At 37.0% G+C, this 18,266-nt stretch overlaps 1 protein-coding gene across 1 annotated transcript; it reads left to right on the top strand.

The window, feature by feature from the left end:
* The first annotated feature begins 3,116 nt into the window (after positions 1 to 3,116).
* RAX (retina and anterior neural fold homeobox) lies at positions 3,117 to 15,025 on the top strand. The gene is made up of 3 exons (XM_073620621.1): positions 3,117 to 3,883; positions 5,590 to 5,822; positions 11,192 to 15,025. Exons 1-3 carry the CDS (start codon positions 3,601 to 3,603, stop codon positions 11,642 to 11,644), a joined length of 969 nt encoding a protein of 322 aa, XP_073476722.1. The 5' UTR covers positions 3,117 to 3,600; the 3' UTR covers positions 11,645 to 15,025.
* The last annotated feature ends 3,241 nt before the right edge of the window (positions 15,026 to 18,266 follow it).

Below are 18,266 nucleotides of genomic sequence, written 5' to 3'. Positions count from 1 at the left end.
CTAGTGTTCCTGCTTTCTTCTCTCTGCAGCAAGCAACTAAGTCTCAGCATCAGCAGGCAGCCGCTGCTCCGTTGGCACATAGTGTCAGAGGCGCAGCAGCGACAGAGGACTGTGTCTGTGTCATGACTCCCGAATGAATGGAAGAAAGTAAACATTCATTAATGGGCGCTGGTAGGCTGCATTTGATGGGCGCTTCATTAAATAGGTGGGTTATACATGGGCAGGGCAAAGGGGGTGGAGCCAGGGGGGGCAAAATGAGGTTTCGCCTAGGGTGTCATAAATTCTTGCACCAGCCCTGCAGATAGGCCAGGTAGGGGAAGTTACAGAATAACATATTTACTGGCTGGATTGCAAGGTAAAGGAAAAGAGGGCAAAAAGGACAGCTAATGCAGGCACCACATCTAAGAATTAATGAGCATGCAATATTTTTGGTTAAAAAAAAATTAAAAAATCATAATATATAGAATATCAGTAATATTTTATAAAGCATGGGTTGAATATTTACAAAATAACTGATTTCTGCATTTTTCATTGTTCTGCTTCAGTGACTCAGGAACAGGCCATTGAACAGCTGTGAGCACAAGCTTTTTACCAATCATACTGTATGAAAGAAAAAGAAAGAACAGAGAATTCTGGGTATTGTTTGCATTTAGATCTGGATTCCAGGGGTATGGACCCTGTCTCAATGTATTGTTCAGCTCCTGTCATCTGCACATACATATATATACATATAGGTTCAGATTTGTTTAGTTTTCCATTGATCATGACATCTGCATAAAGACCAAAACAATCCGATTAGCAGAACTGGAGCTTTCCAACATAAACCCTTCTACCTTGTACTGTCCATAAACTGCTCAATTTCTAGGTTGAGCGCTCTTATAGCTGTATATATCTAGATTGAGCTATCTATCTATCTATCTATCTATCTATCTATCTATCTATCTATCTATCTATCTATCTATCTATCTATCCAACCTTGCCTATTTTTACCTGTCCATCCTTCTGCCTGTGTGTTTGTCTACTATTGCAACTATTTACCAAATCTATGCCATGCCCACCCATCTATCTGTCAGCCCTTCTTTCCATCCTTCCACCTATCTGCCATCTTCCTGATGGCCAGCCGGCCTTCAAAGATCCATCAGATCCATCTATCCATCCATAGAGTCTTTGACTGCATGCCCTTCAATGTCTCTATAACAGCTACCAAACTTATGATCCTTACATAAACTGTCCAAATGCCATCCAATTTTGTAATTTCATTTCTTTGGCACTGCTACCTTCATTCTTCATGTTCATCATAAAACAAATGTATCCTTGTTTGAGGTTAGTGCACAGAATACGTTTAAGGGTGTTGTGAAAGCGACTTCATTTATTCATTCAGTTAGTGAAGCTTGGTATGGGATCCAAAGCCATTGCTACTTCTGCAGGTGACCTTCAGTTTTTTGTTAACTAGATAGATTTAAAATAATTAAAACGAACAACTCCCAGCTGTCTATTGTATCGTTGCCATTATAACTTTAACAATATCTATATCTGGATGTGTGTCTCATGTTAATCAGCATGCCATTCCATTCTCACACATCCCTCTGCCAGCCCTGAAGAACTTGCTGCAAACTGTTGGGGATTCGGGAATTACAAGCTTATTTTATTAGGGAAGTTTCCTTGATGAATATTATTATATTTTTTATTTGAAAACGCTTGAGATCTCCTTCTATCACTTTTTGTACACCAGGGGTGTTTTCTAGGGTCCTTATAAACCACCTCTGGGCACACAGATTAACATGTGAAGGGGGATGTAGTATACCAGGGTGACCACTTTGGATCCAATCTCAGACTAATATAGAGCAAGAATGAATCGGTCTAAAAACTGTAATGGCATATTCTGATAACATAATAAGATGGGCTGAAAAGTAGAAAAAATGTTCAGTGTTCCAAAACTGTATAACGCTGAATGTATCATCTCTATTTCTCAAAGGTGACCCGGGCACTCAGTAGAGCCAGGAACCAGCAAGAAAGTAATGAGCACATCTAGATAGATAGATAGATAGATAGATAGATAGATAGATAGATAGATAGATAGATAGATAGATAGATAGATAGATAGATAGATAGATAGATAGATTAAATAAAAAGTATTAAAAAATCAGAAAATAATTGTATATACTTTCGTGTTAAGGGTATGCTTTCTGATATATATAGTATATAAAATATATTATTTACCAATAGGTATTATAGCAGCTTAGCCCACAATACTAATTGTATACATGTAGTTTAGTGTTAAAGGTATGCTTTATTAGATAGATAGATAGATAGATAGATAGATAGATAGATAGATAGATAGATAGATAGATAGATAGATAGATAGATAGACATACTATATATGTGTGTATGATATAGATTGACATATTTATAAAGAGCCATACATATATATATATATATATATATATATATATATATATATATATATATATATATATGTATGTATGTATAGTTTGTAGCAGTTTAGCCCAACAATACATCATAATAATAATAATCATAATAATGATATATATATATATATATATATATATATATATATATATATATATATATATATATATTATATAAAACATATTATCAAACGATATAAACAATACATAGTAATATAGCAGTTTATGAAAACAATACTTAGAAGTTTAGCCCAATGCCCAGCCAACAGTGGAATCATTTAAAGTGTATGTACTAAATTAACTGCAAGCCTTATTAGCAGACTGTGTGAAAACAAGCTGTTTTATGGGCTCAATCTGATTATGTTAATAAATCCCATTTATAATTGATAAACCATTTTGATAATTGCCCAGAGACATCTGTCAGCCCGTGGGCTCTGCTCAATTAGCGCAAATGCCCAGCTAGCTAACCCTGCAAAGCGGCCACCTATTAAATGAACACGGACCCTGTCAGGACAGGAGCTGTCTGGTGGGGTTATACAGATTGAGTGGCAGAAGGAACTAGGCACTCTCATTCTGCTGGCCTGGGAAGGGGGGGGGGGGGAGGTACAAAAGGGGGGGGGGTTAGGGCGGGGCTTCAAAGAGCATCATCTCATGCAGGTACTGGCCCCAAAAAGACAAAAGCCTCATTTCATGGTGATGTGACAGCTTTGGATGGCACAGCAGGGGCAGCTGACTCAGCCACAAAGAACAAAATTACTTTAAAAGTCTTGTGCAATCTGGGGCTGTGAGACACTCCTTCCTGAGAGGTTGTCAGAGTCTGATCCTGGGCTCTTCAAGGACAGACACTCACCAAGAACTCAGGCAGAAGGAGCTGACAAACACACACAGCCGGCTTAGAGGATTCAGCCTTTCTTAGGGATTTGCAGCCTCTTCAGCCAGGGAGCCCATCTGAAAATTCCCAAGCATTGTCTCCCATTTTTAGCAGCAGACAGAATTCTGTCTCTTTAAAAAAAAAAAATAAATAACTCATTGTAGGTGGCCTCGCCTGTCACTGCCTTGGAACTGGCCCTAAACCCAGAAGTGGACTTGTAGAGGGCTCTGATTTGGAAAAGGAACAAGACAAGTCATATTTTTTTTTACCCCCTGGAGATAAAAGAACAAGGGAAGAGCAATGCATCTTCACAGCCCTTCCCTGATGGCTGATGGGAGCTTCTCTCTGTCTGGACACTTGGTCAGGAGTCCAGTGGGGAACACCTCCAGATTTCACAGCATTGAGGCCATTCTGGGATTTTCCAAAGAGGACGGTATCCTGAGCTCCTTCCAGGCAGAGGGCAGTCCCAGGAATGGCAAGGAGGCTGAGAAAAGGGCTTCCAGACATTGCTTGATCAAAATGGCTGAGGAGATACAACCCCAGCAGAACCAGCTGGAGGACAGACAGGAGGATGTCTATGGGGGTAAGTCTCTGCCAACTTCATAATATAGACAGTATTATATAATATCATCTTATTGTAGTAATAGGTTGCATCATATTGTATAATTGTATCATACTTCCAATGGTGCTGTTATCATGTTACATAATACTTTATTTATAGACCACAATGCTACATCGTCATAATGTATTATCAGACTGTTACAAAAGGGGCAAAAAAGCAAAGAATGTGATTTCTTCTAATTATTAATATTTGTTTTATGTTAGTATGTTAGTTTTGAAACTTTTGTATTCACTCCCACCCTGCTCATATAGTTTCAATAACGTGCTGAAAGTTTGATCATATCATGCTAAAGTTCATTTTTAATACTCAGACTCAGTTCATGAAGCCTTACACAAAGATAAGAATCTTTAATTTAAACCACGTGATTTTCATTTTCAAACCTCATTGGACTATAACTGTCACTTTTTTAATTTAAATGGTATATATATATATATATATATATATATATATATATATATATATATATATATATATATATATATATATATATACTGTTTGTGCTGTATAATATCTATATCTGTATATATATACACACACACATACTGTTGGCGCTATAGAAATCCTGTATTATATATATATATATATATATATATATATATATATATATATATATATATATATATATATAAAATCCTGCTATGTTAGTTTTGTGAACTGAGCCTAAAGTTGATGCGACTTTGCACAGATAAAAATGTTTTATTTTATTGCAGCACACATTATTCTATCACTTTTTGTTATGCTATAGTTAGTATACTAGGAACCACAGATTAGGAATAGAAATTAGAACATACTCATCCCATTTGAACATATCATAATATGCTACATCGTATTCATGTTACTGATTAATTGATAATACATTGTAGCTTTTCTTTTAGTGTCTAATGCCCTGCTTTGAATTATTCTCTCTTTTTTTGTATCTATTGTTCTCTCTATTTATAACTTAAATATTATAAATATAATCATTGAGTGTTCAGTTTTTAGGAGCTCTCTAAAAAGTTTCCAGAAGTCATTTTTTATAATCGGAATTACACCCGATTATTTTCTAATTTATTATACTGTGGCTGTAGGTGCTGCATATATGTGTATATAATTATATACTCTGATATCAGGATATAAAATAACTCAAGATAGTAAGGTATCGGATTATCCCTAGATTATAGCCAAAGTTATTTCATTTTATATCATATAGTGATCCTATATTGATATCATGTATGGTGTGTTGTGTTTACTCACTATGTTTTGGTGGATTTTTTTTTTTATATTGATATGAGCAACAGTATTACTTTGTTGTTATTTATACAATATGGGAAATCTTGTTCTGCAAATATTGTAACAACCTGATACATTAATACATAATGGATGAAAAATATTTAGCATTTGTTGGATGAATTATGCTGTACTATGCTATATACATTACAATATATTAACTCTATGTAGCTATGTTGTCTTCTTTGGTATTATATTGTCTTTTATTCGCTTTTTTTTTGTAATCTTTTTAATATTTGTGTTTAGTCTCTGAAGAACTAGAACGAGTTGTAATAACTATTGAAACTATCTAACCCAAGCAGTGAGTCCCCTGAGGAGTGGGCTGGTAGTTCATTTTACTCCCCTACAGTATCTGTTGGCGCTACATGAAACCACTGACATGAATATCATTTGATTCCTAGATGCTTACTGCAGTAAGAGCTCAAGCGAGTGCCTGAGCCCCGGGCTGTCCGCCGGTAACGGTGACAAGTCTGATGATGACCAGCCGAAGAAGAAGCACCGGAGGAACCGAACCACTTTCACCACCTACCAGCTACATGAGCTGGAGAGGGCCTTCGAGAAGTCCCATTACCCCGATGTGTACAGCCGGGAGGAGCTGGCCATGAAGGTCAATCTGCCAGAAGTCAGGGTGCAGGTAAGGAGGGGTAAAGCTATCCTCATCCCCAGTATTCCCCTTCACTTTTAGCAGAGCTGCTTTAAGGGACTCCAGCAGGGCAGGTTTTCCGAACTTCCAGGTAGCTGCATAGCTGTATTGAGTAATCAGTGGGATGATTGTGTTAACATATCTAGAAAACATAACCAGCTGGGGATTCCTGAGGGAAGTACTGGGGGGTTGATTTACTAATACTGGAGAGTGCAAAATCTGGTGCAGCTCTGCATAGAAACCAATCAGCTTCCCAAGTTTTTTATCTGTCAAAGCTTAATTGAACAAGCTGAAGTTAGAAGCTAATTGGCCACCATGCACAGCTGCGCCAGATTTTGCACTCGCCAGTTTTAGTAAATCAACCCCTGAGCTATAAGAATTAAAGTGATACATTACAAATAAACGAACAAGATGTGAGAAAATATACTAGTAAGCGTATTGCATGACCTAATATATCTTTGGATAAACCTTTCTTTCTTTCTTTCTTTCTTTCTTTCTTTCTTTCTTTCTTTCTTTCTTTCTTTCTTTCTTTCTTTCTTTCTTTCTTTCTTTCTTTCTTTCTTTCTTTCTTTCTTTCTTTCTTTCTTTCTTTTCCTCCCTCCCTTCCTTCCTATAATTTTAGAGGAGCCTATTTAATTTGATCCTTCCACTTGTGATTGGGTGTTTAAAGTGAGCATAATAAGTTGTTCTGAATGAAAAAGTTTCTATTTTTATTAACACATTTTTACCAATAAAGCTGATATTCATCCTACAGCAAAATAAAGTGACATAATAAGTTTCATACCCAAAAACTGTTAAAAAAAATCTGCATAGAGCCTGTTTGTAAAATATATTTGTAAACTCCTAAAACAAATGTTAGGCATGACACATGGTCTGTTGAGTGATTTGTGCTAGAACGATATATGTAGATTGCAACAAAGTTGCAAAGACAATTTATGGGTCTTTTCTTCATTGCAAGACGTTACCCGGAGCCTCAGCGATTGGCCAGTGTGTCCTCAGCCTTCTATCTGGAAGGACCTGCTGGGACTTATAGTTCCACAGTGCCTCTGCAAGAGGAAGTAATTACAACACTGAGAAAATAAACCACAACGCAGGGAATTTAAATAACAACAACCAAAATAAATTAATAAGGACATTGAGTACCTCAATTCTGGAAGATTACCTAAACTAATTTATTTTCCTTTGAGAAGAGGTGATTGAAGGGGGATGTGATCCCTTCGTATATATGACCCACAGTTAACTTCAGGAAAAAGTTGTTCTCATGCCAGTATTTTTCTGCCAAGGAAACTGGCATTTTTTTACGCTAACAACAATAATTCTTATTTTATTTATTACATAAAACTACCTATCAGTACAACATTAAAATTAGTATTATTATTATTAAAAATAATAATAATAATACTATCCTTGTTATTATGATGACAGTAATAATAATAACAACAACAGCATCGTTTTGCTGCTGATGACGATAATAATATTAATAATATGGATAATAAAATCTATGTATTTTACACCAATTATCTGTTGTTTAAACTAGACACATTAATTTAAACTCGATCATTTTTTCTATTTAGCTTTTTACTTCTCAAATTATATTTTATGCCACTACATGTTTATGTCAATGGTAATGTCTTCATTTATAGGCGATACAAATATTGTATAAAAATTGTTTATAACTTTTAAAAAAGTGATTTATTTCGTACCAGAATTTCGGATGTAAACACTATCAGTAAAGACAAACCTTCAACAAAAGAAACGTTTCGGTTATTTTATAATAAGAAACAAAAACAGAGAATGACAAATATCATACATGTAAAATATTTTCCACGTAGTAGTCAGTGTAATATTTCTCAGATAGCTGTAGGATTATAGTACAGGATGGTGGGCACCCAGACATAGAACCACAAATAAACAATGTAGTATATGGAGAGACATGGACACAATACACAAGATTCTAGAAGACAAGTGAAACCTGTATGAGTATTGCTGATGGTCCCATCTCAATAAACGCAAAACAAAATGCTAAAATGAATAGTGATAATAGTATATACTTAATCATAATATAAATAGAATTTCTCATTGACATTGGGCATCTGAAGTGTAATTGGGAAATGTGCAGTTATGGGCAAATTATCAGGAATGCAAAATGTCAGATACTGTAGACGTGCAGTAATTAGAGTAAACAGGGAGGTTGGTTTGCTAAATGGGAGAGTTTAGTTAGTAAATAAGGTGAAGGAGTGTTCACTTCAATAACTTTATCATATGCACGAAAAAAAAATATATATATTTTTCAATTTAATTTGCAGACGATTGGATATTTAAATTAATCACAGCTGTACCTCATTCTCTAAGCTCACTTCAGCTTTCAGATAAGATACATACATACATACATACATACATATATAAAACATTTTCAACATTGGTTGGCACTTTTGTTGATATTTAAATTAATCACAGCTGTACCTCATTTGCTAAGCTCACTTCAGTTTTCTGATACGATACATACATACATATACATATACACATATATATATATATATATCTATATATATATATATATATAGATATATATATAGATATAGATATATATAGATATATATCTATATCTATATATATATCTATATCTAGATCTATCTATCTATAGAGAGAGAGAGAGATCTATATATATATCTATATCTATATACATATCTATATCTATATCTATATATATATATATATATATATATATATATATATATATATATATCGATAGATAGATAGATAGCTAGATAGATAGATAGATAGATAGATATTTTTTTTTTCAACTATGGTTGGCACTTTTGTTCAAGATCTTATTGGCAATTCTGTGGAGTAGCAGAGCTACAAATCCCAACATTCTATCTTTTTGGGGGGTTGGATGGATAACCTCTTAAGATCTGATGCTTCAAAGTTTGCTAAATGAAAAAACTTTCTGTTGCCAGTAGCAACTGTCATTTTTAAAGTTTTGGTTTTATAATAAATGAAGGAATCTTATTGGTTTCCATGGGTAACAAAGAATATAAAATTTTACACAATTTTCATACCTCTGGCAGCCATACTGCAGATTGTAATACCAGGAGTTTTGTAAATTGTGTAACTGCCCCATCCTTTATTTAGGGACAACCCTGGATTTGAAGACTTGTTCCTTGAATTATTTAGTCCCTGTTGAACTGAGCTGCAAAAATGGGCTGTTTAGGGGTTGAACAATCAGTCTACTGCAAATGGGACAAATGTATCATCATATATGGTGAACAGCCAATCATGTGTTAGCAAAAATTCAGTGTTTTTTTTTTTTTTTCCTTTGACATGATTGGGTATTCTAAATGATCACAGATTTGCCTTATTCACTAACAGTAGCAAATCATCCACACTGACTTCACTGATTAGTAAGTTTCTAAAGTTGGCCACACACAGTAAAGCAACGATCAGATTATGGGACGAATTTTCATCAATTTTGTCTGTTTATGAAGCAGTGAAATCTATTCACTGCTTCGTTCTCCGGCATTCACAGTGAAGATCTTTCTCCTCTGTGTGCCAGTTTATGAAGCGGTGTAGATCGCTTCACCTTTGGAGGAGTGAAGAGATCTACAAATGCTTCAAACAGTGGAGAACGGCTCCTGATACTGGAATCTCGTGAGACTTTACGAGATTACAGCACCAGATGTCAGTTTATCAAGCAGTGATAAATTATCACCGCTCAACGGCTTGGATTAATGTTAATAAAATAACGAGTCCCCCTACATTATACACATATGTATACACACACACACATTATATATACATGTATATACACACACATGATATATATATATATATACACATTATATGTATATATGTATATATATGTATACACATAAATATGACAGGGGGACATGCTTACAGTGTTGGGGGGTCTGAACGAGGCATAAGGAAGTTAAAAAACTTCCTCCTTCCCCCTCAGATCCCCCCAGATTTCCTCTTCACTCCCCGATTCACCACCTCTGAGCTGGTGAACCTGGGAGTGTGAATTCTGACACAGATCGCCAGTGAAGCAGTGAGATCACCGCTTCATAAACTGGCCGTTTCTGTGTCATTCAATGAGGATTCTCCGTGTGTAGAGATAATTGGCGGGAGAACAAGTTCAAACATGTTCTCCCCCGATTATCACTGTTTCATAAACTGTTTATGGACTGTGATCTGCGGTGATCCTCGGGATCACCACTGATCACTGCTTCATAAACGGACACCTCAGAGGTTACTTAACATCTGAAAACTCTCGTACAACAGAATTCAACTTCCGAAGTGATGTAATGTGTTGAATTGTTTTGTATGTGTTCTTTCATTTCTGAGCATGCGTAGTCTTACTCTTACGATTTTTTTTTTTCGGATAATTGAACAAAAATTGGACATTGTGTTCACATACAATAAAATTTTTAGAGCATGCAATCCAGTTTTTGTCATCCAAAAATTCGGAATCTGCTGCCAAAAGCACCATACTAATGATCAGAAAATTGGCAGATCGTTCATCGGACAAAATTTTACTTCTGATTTTCTGATTGTACAACCCTAAAGTTGTGAATTGGTTAGCTCATCCAGTTTTGTCAATTAACACACAATTGTGGATAATCCATTTTAATTACATGTAAATTGGTTGTCTTGTTGGGTCCAACTGCTTCATGGTTGTTACAAATCTTGACAGACCGACCAACTAAACTCTTTCCAGTTTAATGCCAATTGAGTTGGATGGTGCCAATTTGCACCATCCAAGTCAATTTTAAAATTATTTTTTGACTCTGGGAAACTATGCCAATCTGTGTATTCAAACAAACTGAAAAATGCAATTTGCAATTTTCAACATGCAGTGTATTTTAATTGAATTAATTATCCTAACAATCTTACTATAGAAAATATGATAATTTTGTCATAAATTTTAATTTTTTTTTTGCATACTTTGATAGATAAAATTTAAAAAAAATATTTATCCATTTGAAATCTAGTCTTATAAAATCTGTTGAAAAACAGTTAAAACATGGCCATAAAATTTCTTTTTTTATAGATCAGAACTCTAATTGCTTTGCCCTCTGCACCTTCTAGGACTATACTTTGTATCCATAAATAAGAAAAGCTGGTGTTACTGGACACAGCATGATAAAATCATTACTTTGCTTTGCAACTGATACCGTATAGACCACGAGGTCCCATAGCTTCATCAGGGATGTATGAAAATGAAAGTTATGTTGAAATGCAGGAAACTTTATAAGCTGTTGGTAGATCATACTGAAACTTGTATTTTTAAAAATATAGCACAGTTACTATGTCATAAGAAAATATGAATGATATATGAATAATCTTTATTTTCACAGGTGTGGTTTCAGAATAGGAGAGCTAAATGGAGGCGACAAGAGAAACTTGAAGTGACTTCCATGAAGCTTCAAGACTCCCCAATCCTGTCTTTTAACCGATCACCGCAACCGCCTGCCATGAGCACCATCAGTAGCAATCTTCAGCTTGATTCCTGGCTTTCTCCACCCATGTCCAACACTACTTCCCTGCAAACTCTGCCAGGCTTTGTCACCACTCCACAGAGCCTCCCTGGCAGTTACACTCCACCACCATTCATGAACACAAACCCTGTTGGCCATGCTCTTCAACCGTTGGGATCCATGGGTCCACCACCTCCTTACCAGTGTGGCACCAACTTTGTAGACAAGTACCCTCTGGAAGAGATAGACCCAAGGAATACCAGTATAGCAGCCCTCAGGATGAAAGCAAAGGAACACATTCAGTCTATGGGCAAGCCTTGGCAAGCCATCTAAAGAGTCAAGTTTGGACCAAACTCTTTAAGGTGGCCTCTAAGAATCAAAAGACAATGAACTTCTGAGACTTGAACTTTATGTGCCAAGCACAGCTGAAATCAGAGCATCTTGAACTATCCCAAATCTAACAGTGGCCTATCACAGCTTATTCAACAAATAATCTGGCTTCAATCTGAAATAACCTACATGCTAATTTATACAGAGGTGGGTAACTTGTACAAAGAGGGAATTCCTTGTACCTCTAGGAAAGAGGTGCATGATTTTTTATGCGGCCTCACATGACAGTGTGCAATTTTACCAGGTCCAATAATTTGCCATGATTCTTGGACACCTATATATGTGATTCCATATTGGAAATACTAGAGTGAACATGATATAAAATGCTCTTGGGACATAATAATTGAATTCCCATTGTCCTTGCATGGATTAACATCACAGATAGAGTACTCTCTACTGTCATGTAATGGTAAATGTAAAAATATCCTTTTTTAGCCACACATGTTACAATCTTTCCTGTCTTACATTCCAGTTTTCTTAGTCATTAATTCTAAATTTAGGAAATGCAAAGTTGTCACTTGCAATAGACCTAGATCTTTATACAAGCAAACTCATAGCATATAGTAATATCAGATTGTAGAGTGTATGTAGCCAAACCACAGAATGTTACCAACTTGTTTAAATAATTTTACAATGCTATAGATTTATCTGGGTGCTGAATTGTAAGGTGAACATAAACCCTAGCAATGAATTTATTTTATTGGCCAACTTTTGGTCTTTTAACTATACCATTGAAAGTGGTTTGTTATATCCATTTGATAAGTACCCCCCCCCCCCAAAAAAAAAGAACATATATATATATATATATATATATATATATATATATAGATTCCTGCCATAAACCCAGAGAGCTGATAACTTTCTGTGCTGTCTGCCTGTGATGCTCTGAAACCCCTACCCAGTTCACCTTCAACAGTACACCTACAACAGTTCAACTACAGAATGCCCCCACTTAGAGATGAAGAGAGGGGGACATGTTCTGTGGTTTAAATCATGAGAGAGCAGCCTAGGGTGACAATTCTGCTCCTCTATAAATACAGCGCTAGGGTGAACTTGGCCACCCTAGGGCAAGATGTGTCCTACTAGCAATATCACCAGGAAAATAAAGGAAAACAGCCCCCCAAAAAGCTGGCAAGCTGCTATATATCTAATTTTAGTTTTTGGGTTTAGATATATTTTAAAATCTACGCTTATAAACAGCGAACCTAAAATAGCTTCCTTTGGGTTGGGTAGTTCTAGAAAGCTCTAATTTTACAATAAAGGCTTCAACCAGGAAGGTGGTGCTTAACCTCAACTTTCGTTCTTGCCATGCTTCCGCAACAGCCCCTCATTGTGTTGGGTGGTCTTACTGACCAACTGTTAGATGTGCGATACAAGAGGGGGGAATGTCCAAGCACCCTAGCTGAAGTCATTATTTGCATATTAACCAAAGGTTTTTGAGCTCTCTGGTCCCTCTTAATTTTTTAAGTACTTAGAAGTACCTACCCATCTACCTTCTGTTCAATAGAAAGTTAACCTGACTATAGATGGTGACAAGCCCCCTTGCTGAAGTTATTTTTGCCATATTAGTGCACCACAAGTTTTTGAGCTATCTGGTCCTTCTTTAACATTTTAGGGAAGTACCTAGAGGAACAATATTCTACTATCCAATAGAAGGTTTTCCACAGTTGCCCTGACTATAGATGAGGACAAGCACCCTAGCTAAAATCATTATTTCTATATTAAACCACCACAAGTTTTTGAGCCACCTAGCCCCCCTCAAAGTTAGCTAAGAAGGCACCTAGGGGCAGGGCTGGGACAAAGGTTGGGCAAAAGGGGTGGCTGCCCTGGGCTCAGCATGTATTGTAGGGATGGGGGTGCCACAAGTTCCTTCTACTTTAAGGCTGAGTGGAGGCTGACAGCGGCATTACTACTGCTGTAAGCCCAGAGCTGAAAGCAGCAAGGAGAGGAGAGAGCCAAGAGGAGGTGTAGGCTGTGCTCTCTTTCCCCCTCCTCCTTATAAGCTTGCACATAATGGGGGGGGGGGGGGGGGCGGGGCAGTTTGGCATCTTTGCCCTGGGCACTGGATAATCTTGTCCCGGCACTGCCTAGAGGTACCCGTCCTATCCAATAGAAAGTTCACTACAGTTGCCCTGCTTATAGATACACTTTAAAAGAGTTGCAACTGTCATGACCTAGAAAGGATTGTTTAAGTAAAAAGTTTGGCTTTTGTTTATGTGTATCATTTCTTTTGAAACTGGCTATCAGAAAGTAAGAATCAACTGTTCCTTCTTATCATGCTGGTAAATCTTTTGAACTGATTCAGTGTTATTTGTCAGTTTCAGAGCCTTGTTTGTAATTATTTATTATTCATAAAACAGTTTTGTTGCATTGGTAAAAAAAAAAAAAAATAATGGAAAAAAGTTAAAAATATCCAACCTAACTATTTTTTTTATCAGACTTTATTGTTTATTTCTGTTTCCATAGCATGCATGTGACTGTTCCCATTCCTACTATGTGGAAAAGCAACATAGCTGCCTAGTAAGATAGGATTTTAGGGCAGCAAATTGTCCCTTGTTCTATTTTTACATGTTTTTCTTCAGAGATCTATTAAGACTATGAGATCTCACCACATATAGAATACACTTATTTATATATTTAAAGGTGTGCAGTCACAAAGATCTATGGTGGCACAATAAAAATAGTTTTAGGGGTGGGGGTTGCATCAAATCTAAAACTCTACTCTGATCATTGAGATGTTGTACAAAGCTGTAATGGTCGTGGTATGATTGGCCACATTTGGACACCAGATTCTTCAACTTATTTTCATTTGTAAGTTTTGGATTGACTCACTGAGCCCGTGTTTACATAAACATCCAATTAAAGACATCAGTGCTAATTAGCCGAAGGGAAATTAGCTCATTCTAAGCTCTTTAGGATAAAGTATCTCAGTGACTTACGTATTAAAGGACAGCGCAAGAATTGGATAAATGACAGATGTTCACTACGACGAAAAGGAGGACCTGCCCCATTTCTAGTAAGCCTAGGGCAGTCTGGGTACTGTGGTGTGTACAGCACCTGTAGAGTTCAAGTATGTGTTTGGTGACGTGGAAAATTACTGTCAGCCTTCCGAGGACAACCAATCTTGAACATATCAATGGACATCACCCACAAGGATTTCTTTTGGGCCCTGAAACATGGAGCATGTCACTCTTATTTAACTGCCAGGATGCACGACGTAGACTAAAATGTGATGGATTATATAATTTTTTGCCAATTTGCAGATGGCAGAGTGATCCATTTGACATTATTATGACTGTAATACAGTAAATAATATAAAATATCTGTGAGTTCTTTTATTGAGTGAATTTATGTCAAGTGTTGTGCTGCTTATAAAGTGCCAGATGACGTACAAATACAAATTCCAGCATGTTTTTTCTCAAAATTAAATATGAACACTTTAATACCTAACAGTATTTTCCAAGAGGTTGCCCTCAAACATGTAAACTGTTTTCATCCAGCAAACTCACAGATGTACAGAAGATCATACACTATATTACCAAAAGTATTGGGATGCCTGCCTTTACACGCACATGAACTTTAATGGCATCCCAGTCTTAGTCCGTAGTGTTCAATATTGAGTTGGCCCACCCTTTGCAGCTATAACAGCTTCAACTCTTCTATGAAGGCAGTCCACAAGGTTCAGGAGTGTGTCTATGGGAATGTTTGACCATTCTTCTAGAAGCACATTTGTGAGATCAGGCACTGATGGACGAGAAGGCCTGGCTCGCAGTCTCCACTCTAATTCACCCCAAAGGTGTTCTTTCAGGTTCAGATCAGGACTCTGTGCTGGCCAGTCAAGTTCCTCCACTCCAAACTTGCTCATCCATGTCTTTTTGGACCTTGCTTTGTGCACTGGTCCAAACCATTTGGCAGAAAAGGGATTATGGTGTGAGATTTTTTTCAGGGGTTGGGCTTGGCCCCTTAGTTCCAGTGAAGGGAACTCTTAAGGCATCAGCATACCAAGACATTTTGGACAATTTCCTGTTCCCAACTTTGTGGGAAATGTTTGGGGATAGCCCCTTCCTGTTCCAACGTGAATGTCCACCAGTGCACAAAGCAAGGTCCATAAAGACATAAATGAGCGAGTTTGGGGTGGAGTAACTTGACTGGCCTGCACAGAGTCTTGACCACAACCCGATAGAACACCTTTGGGTTCTCTTCAACATCAGTGCCTAACCTTACAAATGTGCTTCTGGAAGAATGGTCAAACAATCCCATAGACACGCTCCTAAACCTTGTGGACAGCCTTCCCAAAAATGTTAAAGCTGCTATAGATGCAAAGGGTTGGCCAACTCAATATTGAACTCTACGGACTAAGACTAGGATGTCATTAAAGTTCATGCGGATGTAAAGGGAGGCATCCCAATAGTTACATAGTTAGTCAGGTTGAAAAAAGACACAAGTCCATCTAGTTCAACTATAAACTTTTTGTAATATATGTAAGTAAGGAAGGATGAAGCGCTACCCCCCCCAAAACTCAAAGATATACTTCACAACTCAATCTTGTATCGCAAACTGTGCATAAACCTAAAGCCACAGTGATAGTGCTCCCAAATGGTAATACTCCCAAAGCAAATATAGAAGCCAATATAAAGAAAAATATGAAAATAATGGTGATAATCCCCTGTTGACAAAAGGTGATAAGTACAGTGTAAATATTATTATAGTGACAAAATAAAACAATATAGTGTAAACACACACTCAAAATCAGAACCAATTATAATGAACGTAGTTACTCTCCAATACTTCATCTATGGTATCAAAGTTCTTTATAAAATATTAAACGTAACATCAAGTCAATTCATTTAGTGAACATGCCGACACACTCTTGTCATCATAAATTAATTGTCACTCTTCCGTGAAGATAGTGAGCTTCACACATGAAGAAAAACGAGTGCCCTCCACTGGTCAAACTGTGCGCTCACCTCCCGGGGAGACCCTACAAGGGGTCTATAAATGCCTACCCCTTAGGGGTATAGATCCAGTGGTTAGCGATTTCTCAGTTGTTCCTGGGACTCTTATTCACTTTGTTTAGTATACCTCATACACGTGTAGCATAACGATAAGGGAAAGCTGACGTTTAGACAGTGATCTTTATTTAAAATAAAGCACTCACATTTGTAGGTGCACTAACTCTGGTGCACAAAGGTAGCTCGCTAAACACAATTGGGGTGCATGGTCCCCTTCAGGTCACTGAGACATCTGCAGGTACTCGGCTCTGTAATCACCAGTAGCTTATAGTGTACTTTCTGATGATGCGCGATGACGTCACAGGCTCCGTCCAACGCATTTTGTCACTGATTACGGGACTTTCTCAAGAGATGAAATATGTCTTTCTCAGACATGAAATATGAACAAAGCATGTCCCTCTATAGTGTGTATTTTTCTCAATTAAGAGCACTAAAGGCCCATACAAACAATTAGAAAACGATAAGGAAAATACCACTTTCAAAGCAATCGTACAATAATCTGATCGTTAGTACAAAGCTATCGTGAGCTAATTACGACGATTAATGCAAAATTATCAGACAAGCACAATAAATGTTCTCGTACAATACCAAATCATACAATTTTCCTTCAATCAGAACAGTTGTCGTCTGAAAATACAACACAAATACAATACAACACATAACTTCCACATTTTTATTCTGTCGTATAAGCATCTTCGTAACTTTAGTAACCTCTTTTATTTTTGATATGAGACTAGCATGCAAAAAAAGACAGATGATCCTTCGTCCAATAATCTCATTGTGTGTACCAGGCATAGATGTCATTTCTGTCTGCTGCTTCATTCCTCTGCTATATGCATGAGTCACTTCTGACAAGTTTTCCTGACACCAAGAGAAAAAAGGTGACAGGGGAGAGATCTTCAGCACGCAGCCAGTGAATGACAGCCTCAGCTCTGTTTCTGTGTGCTGTGTGAAGGGGGTGTGTCCTTTTCCTCCAATCATCTCTCAGAGCTCTCCTCAGTGAGATCTGCATTGTGTAATTTCAGCACTCTGCCCCCTGTTTTCTGAAAGCTCCGACAAGCTTTATAAATTCTGAAATTTGAATGGATGTAGAGAAGACTACAGCTAAACAGGTACAACCTATGTAGGAGGATTTGCTTAATCTGTATATCACCTGAGACCAGTCACTTCACTGGGTATATGTAAGGGTTTACAACAACTTTAACCATGATGGACTGCTGCCAAAACACACAGCTGGTGCATCCTGAAGATCTCATGTAACTAGAAACTTTCAAAATCTGCTCTGTACCTTTATGTTTGTGATTTTAGGGAAGCTTCAGCGGCCACTAGGGGAGCAGACAGGCACCATATAGATAAAATGTGGCTTATAGTTTATGGTTAAAGCTAGACATTTCCTTGAAGGAAAACTCAAAGCACATGTTTACATTATTTTTTTAATTCAGTCTCAATGTTTTTAGTATTAGTTTAAGATGAATAGGGGATACAGAATATAGAAAAAAGAAGAGGCACATTACAAGGGCAACGTATGTCAATACTGAGACCATAGACATGGA

The sequence above is a fragment of the Aquarana catesbeiana genome, linkage group LG01 (genome assembly GCF_042186555.1).
Source record: "Aquarana catesbeiana isolate 2022-GZ linkage group LG01, ASM4218655v1, whole genome shotgun sequence".
NCBI lineage: Eukaryota > Metazoa > Chordata > Amphibia > Anura > Ranidae > Aquarana > Aquarana catesbeiana.
Note: the sequence above shows the minus strand (reverse complement) of the source record. Positions and strands in the feature narration are given on the sequence as shown.